Source organism: Actinia tenebrosa, unplaced genomic scaffold (assembly GCF_029948245.1).
Source record: "Actinia tenebrosa isolate PJP-AT-01 unplaced genomic scaffold, QUT_ActTen_1.0 PGA_scaffold0__85_contigs__length_37466705, whole genome shotgun sequence".
Lineage (NCBI taxonomy): Eukaryota > Metazoa > Cnidaria > Anthozoa > Actiniaria > Actiniidae > Actinia > Actinia tenebrosa.
This window is the reverse complement of record NW_028292569.1, coordinates 36,852,698-36,870,682: the sequence shown is the minus strand read 5'-3', so window position 1 is coordinate 36,870,682 and position 17,985 is coordinate 36,852,698. Positions and strand designations below refer to the sequence as shown.

Here is a 17,985-nt window from a genome sequence, read left to right as displayed (position 1 = left end):
GAATTGTAAAATATTTCAAATGTTAAGTTTTGGTTTTTAATCAGGAAAAATCTAAACGACGAGGTTGCGAGGAAAGTAACGTGCGAAAATTCAAGAAGATGAAACACAACTCTTAATTTTAGCAAAATTTTATTAAATCAGCTGCATTCCTTTCTTATAAATATCCAGCAGTATTTACAAGTAAAAAAAATCGATTTTTATGATACTGAATAATAATTACGAATTATTCATTTTAAAGAAATTATCGCAAATGTCAACAATTGTCCTAGATATATGAATTCTGTTGATAGTTTATAAAAAAAAATTGTTCCTCACCAACCACATTAAATATTGGAATTCCCTATCTCGTATCCAAATCGGTTTTGCTTTCTTTATCAGTTATGGCTTTCAATTTTGACGCTTGAGTCTTGGAAATGATCTCTGAGGTTTTTATAATCCCTTTGCTTACTCCTGCGCCGATCAAACTACCACAAAATCCCCCTACTATAGCGCCCACTACGGGAACTGGAATCAGGACCTGCCCGACAATGGTTCCCGTGGTACCCCCGATGAACTGACACCCCGAGTCACAGAGCTTATCCCGGACTGTCTTTTGGAACTCTTTCTGGGAAATTAATCCTTTGTCTCTACGGATTTTCGCTCTTGTTACCATTCCTGCAGTTATTGCAACATCTACAAGAACCGAAAGAGCAACCCCAGCTGCGGCCTGACCCATTGCCATGGCAGCCGTTTCTATGCCAACGGTGGCAGTACTTTCTGCTGCTGTTGACGTCACTACGGTGGCGGTTTCAATGATCGTATCTTTAAGGTAACTCTGGTTTTCTGGAGGAATTCCACTGGTGAGAGTGATGTATAGACTGATATCTATTATATTATCTACAGCTTGGAATAAATTATCTAAATGGACTCCTCTTGCCTCCTTCGACGATGGTACATCCAAGAAAATTAATAAACTTATGTAATCTAAGTATTCATGGACAAGGTTTTCCTCAACTTCAAGAGTGACTGTCCTTTGGTACAGCTTTGAAATCACAACCCAAGCTTCCATATTTATTCCTGCACCACATTCTTGAACCGAATTCCAATTTAAAATCGAACAAAGCGTAGAAAAATTCATCCTAAATAATATAATATCCATGTCTTCATACAAAACCGGTGTCGACCATTTCTCGTTTGATTGAACCAAGAACACGAAAGCTGGGTAATGGGTCGGCATATTTAAATGAGTAGATTTGCATTCCCAAATAACATGGTCTCGAAGACATGCTGAATTCATGCAACTTTTATCAATGCACACTGGAATGTCTTGGTTTTTCCTCACGAGTCCATGATGTTGAAAAAAACCCTGAATTTGGCCGGCAGACGGAGTTTTGTCCGTCGCTTCGAAGCTCGGTTCTTCTTCATCTTTGTCACACCACTCGAGATGACAATATTCCTCTTGTGCCTGCTTTTTGTGAATATATTTCCACACGCTGTTTTCATAAATCAGTACGCATCGTTCACAAGGTCTAAAAATCGTTATCTCTGGAAGTTTAGGTTTTGCTTCGCATTCCTGCTCCGATTCGGTTTTTTGTAAATCGTTTTTTCTCCTTAATTTTGGAAATTTCAACAAGCTTTTTACAATAGTTACGGCTTTCTTCATATGCTTTGGATTTGTAGGTCGGTCTTCCTTAGTCGAGTGGATTCTGCATTGTTATGAAGCACCTGTTCAAGCGGGAGATAGCCATACTCTGATCGCACAGCCACATGGGATATACCTCGTTAACCTTTCATCCAGAACTCAGGCGCGAAAAACGTCACATTAACGATGAAAGATTTTTCCTTATCGTTTAAAACCACCAATTCATTGATCTTTAGTGTGAAAAACGCTTAAAAGTCTCTATGGTTGTTAGATAATGAAAGTTGCCCGATATCAAACGCTGTAAATATTTAAGCGATATTAAAAATTGATCGGCAAAACTTGGAATATAGTAGAACAATAGCTGTATTCCAATCTTCCATTTTACGCACTTATTTCGCGCGTGCGATAAGTGATTCGCTAGTTAGACAATAACGCATATCTCTTAATTCTCCTTTAAAACAATGTTGTTGTGAGAGAACAGCATCTGAAAGAGTAAAGGTAATGACAATCAAAAATACGAGAACCAATAGAAAAGGATCAAGTTTAAAATAACATTAGGATTATGTTCAATTAACATCCAATTTTTCCTACGGAATCTCTTACCTATTATAGAAAAGATAATATCTGCACCACCATTTACGCCATGTGCTAGACTTGTTCTAATGACAAAGCATAAAAAATGAAAGAATTGACGTCGATATTTTTCTCAAATCTTCTAATGACCTCAAGCCTTAATCCAGACCAATGAACACTAGAGGGGAAAGCTTCTAGATCTAAATATAATCATTCCAGCAAACAAAATATCACTATAACATATATTGAAAAACTAGTATAAATTTATTATATACTGAAATAACATTCAATGAACTTTGGATTGAATGGAGATTTTTCTGGTCTAAATAGGATTTTGTTTTGATTAACAATTTATAGGCTTTAAGTTTTCGAATTTTTGTTGCCGAAAAAAACGCAGAACTGAACTTATTCTACGTACGACTAAATGTATTTTCACCAAAAGAAAGAAAGAAAAAAGACAACATTTCTTACGTGTTCTTTAAAGTGGCTCTTCAGTATACGATTTTTTTTAGTCAATTCAGTATTTATTTTCTTCCCAAAAACTTGACGGCGCCAAACTTAAATGAAAATGTATTGCGAAAACACTTTCTGAATCGACGCTTTTTTCCTAGCTGCTAAACTCTTGCCGGCTTGCCAACCATAAAAAACCGGCTCCAACTAGTTTTTTTTTTTTTTTTTTTACTAAAATGAATGAAACGTGACGTTTATTGTAGAAAGATATGGATCAAGAGCATTGATATTAATTATTAGTTGTTCGGTATTTTCTTCTTTGTGGTAATAGTTATCGGATATGTTCATCTGCGAATTACAATCCTAGAAGGATGCAAGTGGATAGACTGAGTCGGAATTAACTATGAAATTCCCGTCTATAATAACTACCGTCATAGTATTGTTATCTTTAATATTTATATTTGCTAATATCGATCCGCAACCATAAAACAAATGGCTTGAAGTTTTAAAGGGAAAACAATGCATATCCGCCTCAGTTTACAGCGCTAACAACTGGGGGAGCGAAAATGTATATAATTTTCTGTTTTAGAGGACGAAATAGACGCCATCTTGGAAATATATCACCCAAAACAGACCCACATTGCACTGCAATGCTAACTCAACACAGTTTTTTCCTCAATCTTTGAAAACGGAGATAAATTGTGCTCATTGATTCGTAATTCATCGAATAGCACATTCTTTGTACCCCCCCCCCCCCCCTCCTCCTTTTAAGTTTCTGTTTACTAAAGGTAAGGAATTATGAACAATTTCCCCGCTATTGGTCCAGTCCTTGTGTTGTGGTTTACCCTTGTCCCAAGACCCCTGAAAGCATTACTGCGCATGCTCAACGTGCTATCAAGCATCTTTCTCGCCAATCTATTACCCAGAGCCCTTATTTCTTACTGCGCAGGCTCAATGAAATCATTGAGCGCTGACTTCCTTGTGGACCAATCAGGAGGTAGAAAATACCGGAGTTCTGCCGAGCATGCGCAGTAAGAAATAAAGGCCCTGAGAACGAGATTGCTTTCTCACTTTCCTTTTAACTGCGCATGTTCCACCTGTTTCTCCTGGTCAGCAGCGAAAAGCAAGACTCTGATTCGAGCTTATTTTTAGTTTTCTGAAAATCCATTAAAAAGCGATCTCTTTGCGGGCATCTGTTAGACTTAACGTAATCCTAGATAATCCTCACTTTGAATAAGTAGTTCTTTCCCAAAACATGCGTAACCCCGATGGCTTTCGAATCCGCTAACTATACGAGTCGATCAACTTCCGCTTTGAACTTCAACCGGAACCCGAAAATATGCTTTAAATCGCAGTGTGCTGTTATTTGTAACACATCACCTTACTCTCCCACTCTGCAGGTCAAGGTGAGGAAAAAAGCCGTGTTAATCTGCTAACATTGTAGGTTTATTTTTAAAGTCTATACGTCAGCAGCTGAGGGAAACATGGTTACCATTACCACAGGCAACCCAGCATGAATGTAAGTGTAGAGCAGATGCGACCAATGCTTGTGACAATAAAAAAAAAAGCAAGTTTGTGGAAATAAGGAATTTAGACGAAATTTGTTCCAACTGTTTTCGCTGTAATCCCGTTCCGTTTTCTCTTGCCTGAGTATATCTGCAAGCGTGGATTAGAAAACTATTGACTCCATCCCCTCGTGCGCGTCGCTATGCTTCGAATCAAAATATGGCGACCAATTTGAATAATCATCGTTCTTGACTGACTAGCCTCTCATACATGTGAAAACGATTATATTTCCATGTGAACACGAGAATAGTCAGTCGCTAGGCAATGCAGAACAATAGTTATTCCAATTTTTCGCCATATTTCGATTCGGTCTATGCAGGCCAAATTGCAAGGCTAATTAATGACTGGATATATATATATAGAAGCTCATAAAAGCGCAGAACATAAACTACGCATTACTCATAACAGCACTGACCTTTTATCAAGTATTGCCGGAACACTTCAGTATTTCTCCATTTTTTTCCTCATTCCTGACCCGGAAAAACAAACCAATGAACGGCACACATCCATGTCTATCGAGGAGCAAGGTTCCCCAAGGGAATGAAGCTTATGCTGACCTTCCGAAGACTTTAAATACGGACGAAGTAATCAAATCCACATTTCATTGAGTCGGTGCATCAGAGGAAATCAGGATTTCAAACTATTAAATTTAGATTTGTCTATGATATTTTAAAAGCTCCCGTAGTATTGCACCACAAGCGGTCCAATCTTGAAATAACTGCTCGGTCGCTTATTTTACGACCACCCGACGCAGATTATGTGTTGGTATTTATCACCCGAGGTGAGATGGCACGAAACGGGAAAAAATAGCCAGTTAATTGCCACAAAAATTCATAATTTCTGCCATTATAATGTACCAATCAGCTGAAAGATCACTTGGCACACTAGAGTTTACTTTAATCTCCAGAACAATAGATTTCATCACAACCACTACGACTGTCATTCATTTGGATTTTCACAGTGTCAAGTCTTGCTATGCGGCCTCTGTCTCTCGGCTCAACAAGCCTAAAAGTCAATACTAGTTGAGCAAAGACCACGAAAAAATACGCAGATACAAATTTGAAGTTAGAAAGACTAACGTATTTTACATCTTTTGGGTTTGAAGGATAGTTTGCCAGGATTGTTAGTTGTCTTTACCAGCGCTCTTTTGAAAGAAATTCAAACAGACGATGAAAACAGAAGAAAATAGTGCCTACAAAATTAACGCAAGGTCACTACAATGAAAGGTATGTTGAAAGTGCACTATGTTCTGGCTCACATCTGTACAAATTTTGGTAAAATTGTTCAAGTTTCAACAGTAGAAATAGTAAAAGAACATTTTTTCTTGCAACTAGTGATTCAAATTTTTTTATTGTAAATCATTTCGTGTCCAAAATTATTATTATTTTTAATGTCTTTTTTCTACATCAGTTAAATAATCAATTTGGACGGTAGCGAAGTCTAAACTGAGCTCTCTGAAAACTTCGTAGTCCTTTTAAAGCAATGCTAAATATTTGTCAAATTGCAATCCATTGAATTATTAGAAGCATACTTGAAAGCCGAATGTGGTGTTTGAAGAGCCTTATTTCGCAGCATACCATGACGTAACGTGTCCTATTTCTTATCTTTACAACCAGCATGTCGTATTTCACGAGTTTGTGGCTTATAACCTTCAATGTTTTTGTTTAATTTTGCCTACTCGTGGCTTTGTTTTCTCGCAAGGGCAGAGAGTTATGCTGAAATGTATCATTACGTGTGCTCGTATAGGGGACTGTAGAGCACATAGACGTCATAAACTTGAAGGGAGTAAAGGCTAATATTTGATCCTACACTTTTAGACACGTATCCGGATCCAGTTCAGTTTTGAAAACGGAATTTTGTCTTTTCGGATTGGCCTTCCTTCCACGCGTATCCGGTGAATACACGACTTGAAAAGCGAGGCTTCAAATTTCTTTTTCTTTATAAATATCATTGCAGTTATCTTTTTATGTTCCGTGATACTAAGTGATACATCTCAGCTGTAGGACGATTATTATTCCAGACTGGAATGACTGATTAGAGATGGAAGTTCTTCAAATACGTATAGAATTATTATTGACGATGAAAACAATTTACCTAATAACGAAAACAAGAAACTCGAGATTTGATAAATATCTCGAAATTCCTTAACTTAAAAAGCTATGAAAAGGATGAATATTCATACAAGGCGTATTGAATGCCGCGGAATTGATGTTCAAGAAATGAACTAAGAATAAATATTTCGAAAATTTTGGCTCTCCTTTTGAGCACTGTTCTGTTTGGCTTTTCACTTTAATCTACTTATTCTAGAGTCAAAGGGTTTAAATAGAATATATTTCACGCATGTTATTGTAGCTCAAGTGTCTTAATGATACTTAATATCAATAAATGGCGGGGGAGAAATGGCGGGAAAATCAGCAGACGCGCGCGCTCGTGTTTCTTACTGGTTAAAAATTTGGCGCTAAAGACGAACGGTACAATCATGCGACGTCTTCTTGTGTGCTATATTTGGCAAGATGGCGGTGCATGACCTTTGGAAATATTCCTAGAATTGAAAGTGAAGTGTTTTTCTGGCGAAAGACTTGTTGATTAATATCGGGGAGAATGTTAATGATCTGATAACTAAATTCATGCTTCTATGTGCTCAATGTCTTTCTTGTCTATGTCTAAGTTTATTTCTCATTTGAAGTAAAAATATTAAGTTCCATTAAAAACTAAAATTTAGAATTATTTTGGAAAATTTAGAATCAATTTTGTGATTCTTTAGTAGCATTAATATATTTAATGAAATACATGTGTGCATTGTGGTACGATATATTTACCCCTGCGACGTCACGTCGTCCTTAATTTAACAGTTCTAACTTGTTAAAGGTGAAAAAAGTGTTGTCTATTTTGAATTTGATTGTGAAGAAAACGTTTGGACAGAAAATGTTTGGGGAATTCTGGAATTCTAGGAAGTTTTTCCTCAGTTACTGTGTGTCTATTGTTTAAGTTACGTTCCTTAATGTAAATCTAAACGCCCAAGAGTAAAGTCGCTTATCTTGTCTGGGGTCTTTGCATTTTTCAACTGACATACAGAGCACTGCACTAACCCGTTAAACCTCCCAAAAAGAATTCAAATCATCTTATTCAGCGAAAACTAATACCCTTTGCACTTTTTATCAAAAAAATGGCGGTTTCTTGTATCTTCAGCCTTTGCGCTTCACTTCAGATTATTTCTCCCAAAAATATTGTTTTTGTAAAGGATATTTTGAATTGTATCCAGATATTTAATTCATTTTCCCGACTCGATAAGTAGATGAATAAAGGCCATAAAATGTTCAACATTGCTGTCCATATCTTCTAATCAAACGGAAGTGCCATTCATCGAGTCTAAAGAGCGAGATCAGACAAATATCTCTAACTTGATGTGAAACACTTGAATTATGTCTAGGAAGAATTTGAATTCCGTTCAACAGTTAAAGATAAAGTTCCCGTTTTCTCAAATTTCATTGCAGTTCTTGTACGTTTGGCCAATGAGTAGGGTCTGGTAACAAGAATGGATAAGCTAGTTCCTAGGTCCTCCGTGGACACCGGAAGTGATATTTCTAACAGTGATTTTGTTTGGTTATTATTCAGTTGGTTGGAAGCTCGGTGTTTACCTTGTTGTAGCGTCAGCGGTTTGTCTGGTCGTCCTGGCAACAACAATCTTGGCTGTGCGGGTCTACCTTAGCAGGAAAAGAAAGAAGACGATTTGCAATGGAATCATGAGTCAGCTTGGGATCTCTCAGACGGCTCCTGACTTCACCATCCCTCTGATGTTACCAATGCTCATACAAGATAGGTTGAGCTCCGAAGGGGAGGTATTTGATCCTGTTTCTGATAACTGGCCGATTGGGATGGATACGCCCTCGTTAGTACAGCCGGATGGAGTCTTTGAAGACAGGGAGGGAGGGGAGGTACGGTAGCAGTTTGTATTTGACTCTTTAAATACACGCGTCGTTATGCAAAAGATTCAAGCCTCGATTCAGAACGAGGGAGAGTGGGCCCTCCCAACATGGCGCCGATGACGTCACTCCCTTAAAAATCCTCGCTAACAAGCGGCAACTATTTCTACCTTCCAGTGTCTATTTAGTCTTCCTATTTTCATTTTTGCCTGATCCATAACCCTCCCTCCCCCCCTTCAAAAAAAATATGCGTAAAAGATTACTCACGTGATTTGGGTGCCTCACAGGAGACCGCTGGCCCAGTAATCAGACGACTCGAGTCTGTCATGGACGTTTCTATGTTTCCCGAACAACCAAGCTTCGAAAAAGGGCAAGAAGTCGGAGGACCCTGGAAGAGTTCACGAAGAGAATCGTTATTCTTTCCTTCTTTGTTTGGTACGCGAACTCGTAGCGCTGGTACATCGACAACATCCGGGGGGGAGATGTCACTGCCTTCATCACCCGGTAAACCAGGTACTACTATTTAGAATACTGTGATATTTAGTTGCTGGTAGTGGCTTCCGATCAAGTCCGATTGTGATTGGGTGGCTGGTGTTTTCGTGATCTATGATTGGTTCAGAGGGGAGAAAGCAAGTAAAAACTTTGACTTCGATTTATTTAATCACGTACCTACTCAAGATTAACGAGCTTATACCAGTACATACATAGCGCGCGCAACATCTATCGACCTTAGTATTCGCTAGGGTGTAATGTCTTTTCTATTTCAGATCATGTGCGGTTCCGGCCCTTGAGGATAAGATACTTTGTTTGAGTTGTATCCATCAGTCATGTGCCTTCTCATACAAAACTGTTAAACAAAGAAATGATACTCTAGGGAATGAAACGTGGTCTGATATGGAAAAAAAAACATTTCAACGAATCAGTTTTTCGGTTTTTTCCTTTTTTCCGTTTTTTATTTTTTACAACGTACGTTGAATGTAGTTTAGCAAAAATCTTTAGTGGAAGGTAAATGAATAAGGATGTGATCCTATTCTTTGTGACAGAGAGACGCAGTACACAGCGCAAGAGAACAATATCAGACAGCTCATCAACACGCAACGAACCAGGCAGTCCGATTCGTCCACGAGTGTGGTCAGACATGACCGCGACGAAGAAACCACAAAAGCCACATCTGACCAAGAAAGTAAGCTTACCCGAAGGTGCCATGAGTGCTAGGCCACAACTAAAGAAACGCTTCAGTGAGATACACCGCCGACAGAAGTCCAGTGATAGTATAATTGTTGGTGTTGGTAGTAAGCCATCAGCGAAGGTACTACTCGCCACTAAACGAGGCAATATTGTCCTGACCATGCGATACAGTGGTGAAGAAAATCAGTTCATTGTTCATTTGATCAACGCGACCGATTTACCAATGAAAAATAACAACTTGTTGGATACGTTTGCTAGGCTGTACCTCGTCATGCCGTCCAAGCAGTTGCGCCAGCAAAGCAAGGTGAGACTGGCGAGCTGAAAAAATGAACAAACGTGCACTTTAGGGGGAGGGGGTTTGGAACTTTTGTGCGTGTGCTGACCAGAAGTACTGCTTGCGCAAACTTTCAAAACTTATTTGATTTTTTTTTTCTTAGCTGCACAAGAAGACTTGCAACCCAATATACGACGAGTCGTTCACATTTGAGGACATCGTTTACTCTGAACTGTTACAGTCTTATTTGCGAATCAAAATTCTGCACAAAGATGGCTTTTCTCGGGGAGAGATGATTGGAGAGTCGGCTATTGATCTCTCGGAGCAAGAAATATTGACAGGAAAAGTATTACAACGGGCCCTGTTACCAAAAGCAACCAGCATCACAGAGGTAAATAGACTATACTATACTATAGGAATAAGAATGTACCTGAGATGGATCTATAGTAATAAGAATGGACATGAATTGCATAAATTGAATCAATGTATAGGAATAAGAATGTACCTGAAATGAATTGGCCGGAACGTATAGGAATAAGAATGTACCTGAGATGAATCGATAGTAATAAGAATGGCTTTAATTGCATAAATTGAATCAATGTATAGGAATAAGAATATACCCGAAATGGATCAGATATGAACGTATTTGAATAAAACTATACCTGAAATTGATTGGATAAACGTATAATGAGAATAAGAATGTACCTGAGTTAGATTAATTTTTTTTTTCTGTTTTGACAGGATGGGCCAGGAGAGCTTCTCGTGTCTGTTTGCCATCACGCAACAAAGGCACAACTCAAAGTAGTTGTCATTAAACTAAGAGATTTACCCAAATCATGCAAGAGTAAGTAAAAACTATTCTAAAAAAATCTATGTGCAGCATGTATGTACTGCGTAACAAATAAATAACCATGATCCATGGAAGCTGAGGCGCCGTACCGACTTCTGACCTGACGGCAATCAAGGCAGAGCAATAAATTATGCAGTCTGCAATCATCTTATTTGTGTATGATCTTTGATTTTGTTCAAAACAGATTCCAGCATCTCGGTTGAGTTGATATACCAAGACGAAACACTACAACGACAACAGACTCGCACAAAAAAGCCAAAGAAAAGTCCAATCTTTAACGAAGAACTCAACTTCCACATCCCAACCAACAGCTCCAACACATTAGAGAATTACAGTCTACAATTTACAGTCTTTAGTCAAGATATCCTGAGGGGGATGGTGTGCGTCGGTTATGTGACCCTTGGTATCGATGCGCTGAGAGAGTCTGAGGTTCATCATTGGAAGGCAGTTGTGTCGTCACCACACAAGCCGGTGACAGGGCTGCACAAGCTCCATAGAACACCAGTTTGAATTGGTTCAGAAAATATTTCGCAATATAGCTCTTTCAAATTTGAGACCACGTGTCATTTCCTAGAGCATCATTTCTTTGTTTAATGGTTGCACATTAATATGGATACAACAATCTCATTCTCAAGAGAATGACACGTGGTATGGAAAATGGAAAACATTACGTCCAAGGTAAATAGGTCTATCTTGTGATAAAATCTGGCTTTAAATCAGAAATTAATGCAATTTGACCCTTTATAGACAAAATTTCCCCTTCAAATATCACGATAATAGAAGTTCTTGTTTGAGCTGCGTTTCGTTTAAACTGAGAAAGAAATAGCACTCAAGGTAATGACATGTGCGTGAAGATGGGAATATATTACGCTCAAAAGAAAGGGTTTCATAATTGACGAAGAGTGCAACGAGAACTCGTAAGTTAACCAGAAACATATATGCCTGATGGATAACGTTTTTCGAAGAAAAGCGTTTCACTAAAATCCCTTTTAAAAGGGAAAGTAGGCGAGCTAGTTCGGATAAGAAAAGAAAGACTAATTTATTATCAATAAAAGATATTATTATATTATATTAACTATATTTTTCTATGAGTAAGAAAAGTTAACTAAAGATATTTAAAGCAAAGAAAGAGCGTAGTTATAGAATGTAATGTAATCAAGATATTTGTACAAGGATGAAAATAAAGTTCAAAATAAAATTGATATGTTTTCTTTTTTTTTGATTTTTTTTACTTGAAAAAAAAAATCAAAAAAGACGCGGTCAAATTGGTGTGGAAGTATTCCTTCGTTATTCTGAGAAAGCGAACTGGCAAACAAAAAGGAAAGAAATTCTTCCATGTTCTAGAAATGAGCTAACATTTCTGTTCGAACAGAACAGTTTCAGGTCACTACCCTAGCATGTGACACCGTACTATGGCCCATTAAGGCTTGCAGTAAGTTATGAAGAAAGAATGCTAATAAGAAACAAGTTGTTGCTGTTTAGACGAATTGATGCATGTCTAACGATAAGTTTGAATCATAAAAAACAAATCTCTTTTAATTTTCGACGATTTCTCATCTAAAACGGATTATAATTTTCGATTAAAAATTATTAAAAAAAAAAAAGAAAAAAAAAAAAGAATGAAGTAGGTATAAATTACAGGTCACCCATCCAGGTACTAACTTCGCTTAACCAGACTTGACTCAGTGTCATGGAAACCCAAGGTTTTATCCAGTAGACCACGGTTCCAGGTGAATCAGCATAACAATAGCCGTGAAAACAATGCACCGAATAGACTAGACTTTTTGACATAAAACTTTCAACCGATTCCGTGCGTGGCAGAGATGCAAGGGATTAGCCGATATGGTCTGGGGGCCGGCTGGTCTCTCCCCTGATGCTTTGGCTAGAACATTTTCTTGCGTAATTCGTACACCCAAGGGCAGAAGGATTTAATCGCCGTCAGGTCCGAAGTCCATACGACGCCTCAGCTCTGCGGATGTCTAGGGGGTATGGCAAAGTGGAGTCGATTTTTTTTTTTTTTTTTAAATTCCTGTCGGTGGGTTGGAACCGCCATCGTATCCAGATAAGAATTTTCTTTTTTTTTTTTTTAACGCATATTATTATCAATTTCTTAATAGTCTTTTTATAGAGTGACTACCCAATTTCTTCTTGCTCTGATTAAAAGCTAACTAAGATATTCAGAATAACAGCTAAGTAAGCAATCTCGATCAAAAAAGGCCGAGGGAGGGGAGGGGGATTTTCCTGATTTGAAATGCCTCCTGGGAGTATGTTACTGTCAAGAACTTTTACTCCCCTTGCTGTCCCTTCTCTGTATTTTCCGTCTATGTATTGTTATAATTTCTGTAAATATGGTACGACTGGGACTACTCACTACCATTTAGGGGCCAGCATTTCTCAGTCCCCGTTTCTCACAACTCACGATCGTTTCTTATTTTATCAGCAGGGATCCCTGTGTTGTTGATGTAACCGATCTTTCGTTATTTCTCGTGACTTCATACGAGGTAAAAGTCAACAGAACAATACTGATAGCTGTCATCACTTCAAAAATCCGTTAATACTCGCTTCCCTTACGAGAGAAAATGTAATCTTATGACTCATATTGCTTTCTATATTTTGGAAGTAAAAAGTATCCAGTATCCCGTACAGATGAAACTAGGAATAAACTATGTAAAGGGATAGGATCCTAGGAGATTGAAGAACAGAATTCAAGGCATGAGAACTGGACAAGCTCAAGCCAATCAAGTGATAACAGATACGAAGATACGTAAGGTCGTTTAATATCTTCAAGGCGGGAGTTAGTTTTGAAATAACGACCACACATTCGAAGTTGATCAAAATACGCCAAGGGTGTTCAAATACTCATGCTCAAATACTTGACGTCCTAGACTTTGATTGCGTACTGTTTGAAGTGAAGAGTACAGTTTGATTCAAAGGCGAAGATTGGAGGAACATTGAATGTTTCAAAAAAATTGAGTTACTTGGTTGTGAAGTTTGGAGCGGTCGTGAAGGATGTCTACATCAATGCATTATGCTGCGCTCTCTGTCGGGATAATCGTGTTAGTCATCCTTGTTTGTCTTGCTGTGTTTGCAATCATTTATTTCAAAAAACAGATGATACGACAACCAAGAGAGACATACAAACGACTTCCTTCGCAGTATTCGTACATCACTCCTTCTGAAACTCCTGTCTTCACAATACCTCCATACGTCACGCTTGAGGAGAATGTCTTTGAAGAAGGAGACGAGAGCAGCCTTGGAAGTTTGAAAGAAGATCTGGACGAGAATAGGAACAGCCCAAGCGAATCGCCTCAAGCTACTCCAACGGCATTAGGAACCCCGCGAATCTCTCGACCACAGCTCGTTAGGTCCATCAGTGAGGTTCCTGGGTACACACAGGACAGGCATAGTTATAAATACCGCCAATCATTATCCTCAACTCGCTCTGGTGCTATGCCCTCACACAAGAAGGCCTATAAAAAGAGCTCTCTTTCTCCTTTCGGGAAAATGCAAGTGTCGATTCATTTTGAGGCCAATAAGAATCTGCTTGTCGTTCAGGTATGGAAACAGAGCTAACATTCAAAATTATTACATATTTTCTACTTACTTATGATTATAGGTTATTATGTATTGAAACTGAACTGGTATAAGTTACTTGGTATTAGAATGTCACGTCCGATATTGAGACATGTATAAACTTAGGAGCTTGTACAAATTTCTTCAAATATAGCTAACAATGTTTCAAAAAATATTATCAAATATTTATAATCTATATCATAATCTTGCTCCATTTTTCCTAACATTCTATCAAAAAAAAATTCTTTTCTTTTTGTTCTGTTATGTTTTTATGATAATCCTGACTACTTTACTGATCGATTTAGAATGAAACCTTCACTATGCTCTTAAAGCGGAAACGCTAATTCTTAGTAAGGAGAGTAAACAAAAAAACGAAACAGGAAAAAGTGTTTTCTCAAATAACACTTCAAGTATAGACTTGTTCCGCATCTGAAAATATTTTATATTTGGAGCGCTCTGAATGAGATATTCTACTCGTTTTATGATTGGTTTACTTGAATGACCTTTACAACTTGATGACGGATACATGTAACTTGAGTGTTAGTTTATTAATTTACGTACTTCCGGTTGAAGATGTGGAAAAAAGAGTGTGGGCTACCTGTGGAATGAGTCAGTAGATGACCCTAATCAAAGTCGATAACCGAACGAGAAGGACCTCAAGAATAGACTCAAGAGCAAACATACATTGCACATTAGAGTACAAAAAAGGCAGATTCTTTGCTTCAAGAAATAAAAGAATAAGAACGAGAACAATATGTTCATAAAGTAACTATTTTCTCTGATATTTTCTGCCATGTTGATCCCCCCCCCCCCCCCCCCCCAAAACGGTATTGTCCTTTTTCGAATTTGGTTTTTCGTTCATTTTCAAAAATTACCGAAACTTAACACGTATAAAAAATTATAAGGAAACGTAAATTTTCTTGCTTTTTTCCCAGGTGAACGGCATGTACGACCTTCCTCAGCTTCGTACATCCGGGGTTTCAACTCCCTACGTCAGAGTTATTTTACTGACTGGAAAAGACGACAAAGAAACGCGTACAAATTTTATGAATCTGTCGAATAACAGGATCTGTGTGTTTGATAGAATCTCGTTAGAAAAGGTTAAAGAGTCCACCTTAAAGTTTGTTGTACTGGACTACGATCGATTCTCACGCAGGTATTAACATTTTGTACTCCACTAACGTATACTGCTCTTATGTTCAGTCAATAGCAGAAAAAATATGCTTAATTAACTAGCAATTTGCTTTTTAAAATCGTTCTTTTCAAATTTCCTCATGCATTTAGGACATTAGGAACATTGTTTATGGGTTTTCTATCTATTTTGTCCAGTGTTGCTTAGAAGTTCGTTTAGTCATGCGCTGTAGTAAATGTCTAGTTCAGTCATGCGCAGTTAACATTTATTTCAGTCCTGCGCAATCTCGTACCCAGAACCAGGATCCCAGATCCCTTATTTCAGTTACTGCGTTACTCGAATAAATAATTATTTCGTCGAGCATGCGCAGTGAGAAATAAGAGCTCTGGGTACGAGTTTGTCATGCGCAGTAGTGAATTGTATTTCAGTCATGCGCAGTTTACTGGAATATTGATTACCTGAGATAAAGTCTTTCTTGTGATGTAATGAGAGACATTCTTCTTCTTTCTATTTTAGCGAATTCATTGCAGACGTTCTTGTACCATTATCTGAAATCAATGTCGAAGAAGGCGAAACGATCCTTAGAAAACTGGTATCTCAAGAAGTTCCTGATGAGGTGAGAAAATTTCTCCTTCCTTTCTTACTGTTTCTACCGTTTACTCTTTCTTCGAAACCACGCTCGGTTGTTCAGCGGTTGGTTGCCTAGGCATCCGAAAATTCCTGGCAACCAACCGCTGACCTCTTCGAGCGATGCAATTTTATAAAAGTAATAAAGTTTACTGGTTTCCGAATATCTGTTACTAGGATGGTGAGCGAGGTCAGCTGTCGGTATCCCTGTGTCAGGAGCCAAGGGCAGGTCGCTTAGTAGTTCACGTCATCAAAGCCGAAAACTTACCACCTCCAAAGTCTGAAGACCACCTTGGTGAGCCAACTATACTGAATGATTAGCTTAGAATATAAGCCGATGCTGAGAAGAAAGTGTTATGGCGGGAAAATGAGAGACGCGTGTGGAGATCATCTCAGCACGAAATTTTACCTTAAGTTACAAATTTAAGTTTATTTTTTTTATAAATATGGTGTAACGTGGTCCAAACGACACCAAATAAGATTTGATAAACAAAAGATTTTCGTACCCAAACTAGACCACAATGCACCACGTTTACTATTTAAAAAAGTGCTATGGCATGTCTTACTGTGTCGTGATGGACGACAAAACGAGCCGACAAACACACAACACTAACCTATCTTATCACATTTAATTATGTTAAAAAATGTTAATATTCATAATTGTTATTATAATATTAATAATCAATAGTTATTAATGACGTTTATTGCGGTATTTTCCTTCAGATACTTACGTTAGAGTGACGTATTACGTCCAGAGAAAAATGGTGGACAAGAGAAAAACAAAAGTCGTTAAACGAACAACATTTCCAGTTTTCAACGAAGTGTTTGTCTTTGAAATGAAAGAGGAAGAACTAACGAACTCTAGCATTACCTGTGAGGTCTTTCGAGGGGATTTTAAACTCAAGGCTTATAAAATCGGTCTGATTAATCTTGGTATTCATTCGTTTGGGAGTGAAATACGACACTGGAATGAGATGATGTCATCACCGCAAAAACAAGTGCTTCAGTGCCATAAACTACATACTTAGTACTCAAAGTAAAATATATAACTTGAGAGACCAACTCCTGTCATCAGCTATCTGAACTTTGATCGACGTCAGTCCAATTTACTCATTAATAAGGGCGCAATCCCCCACCCCACTGCTTACCATTTCATATCTTCTTAAACATCATTGGTAAACATGTTTTGGGCACGACAATGCTATTCCTGACATGTTGGTTTAGCTTGAGGTCATGCGCAAAATGTGTACCGCTGTCAAAAGAAACTGCATGCTCGCTTGTTTGTATACATTAGCATTAAAAATCACATCAATTTGGGGCCGCGATACTTCTGTGATATCTCAATAAGATATTTCGTTTTACTTTTTTTTTTAGCCTTGTCACCTTAACCGGACAATCTAAACAAACTTCATTATCTTATCTATTATCTTCTATTGTTGATAAAATCTATTGAATAAAATCTATTAACTCGCTCTGTTTGTCTTCATATTTAAATTGTGAATTCCTTTCCTTGCTAAATGTACCGCCAGCTTTACAGTATTAACGAAATTGAGCTCCGACATCAAATGATCACCTAAAAAAGTAATTCAGATCATTTTCTTCGGATTTGCCTTCAAAAATTGAATCGTCTTACCAAGGCAATTTTTTCTTTGAACAATGCGTTTCCGCAAAAAGTAATCTGGCCGGGTGTAGGAAGACATTCAAGCTGTTCTTTTAGCTTTCCTTTTAAAGCTATACTCATTTCTCTAATTATATTAAATAATTTTGTTGTATTATTCTTTTTGGAGAGAAAAAAATATAGGTTCTTGTGACTTTGTGTTGCTGGAGACAGCCCTGGTTTTTCGCAGCGTTATATTGAGGTAAGAAACTATATTTATTACAGACAGAAACCTTCAACTAACGTGAAAGATTACTATTCTGTTCTCACACAACCAGCTGTTGCCTTTCCTACGCCCTTTTATTTTCATATGGGTTTATAAATTTAATCTTCTCACGAAGTTCCGTGGTTAGGAAACTCATTTGAACCCAGTTTCGGTCGAATATTATCGAGAGCCATAAAATGAATATCTAAGATTTGGATTTGTAATGCTATGAAAGAACAGAGCTAAAACTTATAAATTAGGCCGGGTATAAAAAAATATAAGGGTTAATCTGACTTTATTGGAGTTTTAACACCAATAACACTTTTTATTTCACAACTTTAGTAAT

The 17,985-nt window shown here is 37.7% G+C and overlaps 3 protein-coding genes across 4 annotated transcripts; 2 read left to right on the top strand and 1 right to left on the bottom strand.

Moving 5' to 3' along the window:
* Positions 1-340: 340 nt before the first annotated feature.
* LOC116296564 (uncharacterized) lies at positions 341-4,937 on the bottom strand. The gene is made up of 3 exons (XM_031704601.2): positions 4,626-4,937; positions 2,225-2,280; positions 341-2,105 (listed from the first exon to the last, which is right to left on the bottom strand). The coding sequence occupies exon 3, from the start codon at positions 1,640-1,642 to the stop codon at positions 341-343; it is 1,302 nt and encodes a 433-aa protein (XP_031560461.1). The 5' UTR covers positions 1,643-2,105; positions 2,225-2,280; positions 4,626-4,937.
* Positions 4,938-5,061: 124 nt separating this feature from the next.
* LOC116296563 (synaptotagmin-4) lies at positions 5,062-11,643 on the top strand. 2 transcript variants are annotated; one of them, XM_031704600.1, is made up of 7 exons: positions 5,062-5,436; positions 7,826-8,049; positions 8,421-8,646; positions 9,177-9,625; positions 9,759-9,986; positions 10,337-10,439; positions 10,630-11,643. In XM_031704600.1, the coding sequence occupies exons 1-7, from the start codon at positions 5,430-5,432 to the stop codon at positions 10,953-10,955; spliced, it is 1,563 nt and encodes a 520-aa protein (XP_031560460.1). In that variant the 5' UTR covers positions 5,062-5,429; the 3' UTR covers positions 10,956-11,643. The 2 variants fall into 2 exon arrangements, with proteins under 2 accessions (XP_031560460.1, XP_031560459.1); XM_031704599.1 differs by having other exon boundaries at positions 7,826-8,145.
* A 1,290-nt stretch (positions 11,644-12,933) lies between these two features.
* LOC116296566 (synaptotagmin-7) lies at positions 12,934-17,249 on the top strand. Its single transcript, XM_031704603.2, has 5 exons — positions 12,934-14,000; positions 14,954-15,174; positions 15,667-15,766; positions 15,955-16,072; positions 16,501-17,249. The coding sequence occupies exons 1-5, from the start codon at positions 13,455-13,457 to the stop codon at positions 16,803-16,805; spliced, it is 1,290 nt and encodes a 429-aa protein (XP_031560463.1). The 5' UTR covers positions 12,934-13,454; the 3' UTR covers positions 16,806-17,249.
* The last annotated feature ends 736 nt before the right edge of the window (positions 17,250-17,985 follow it).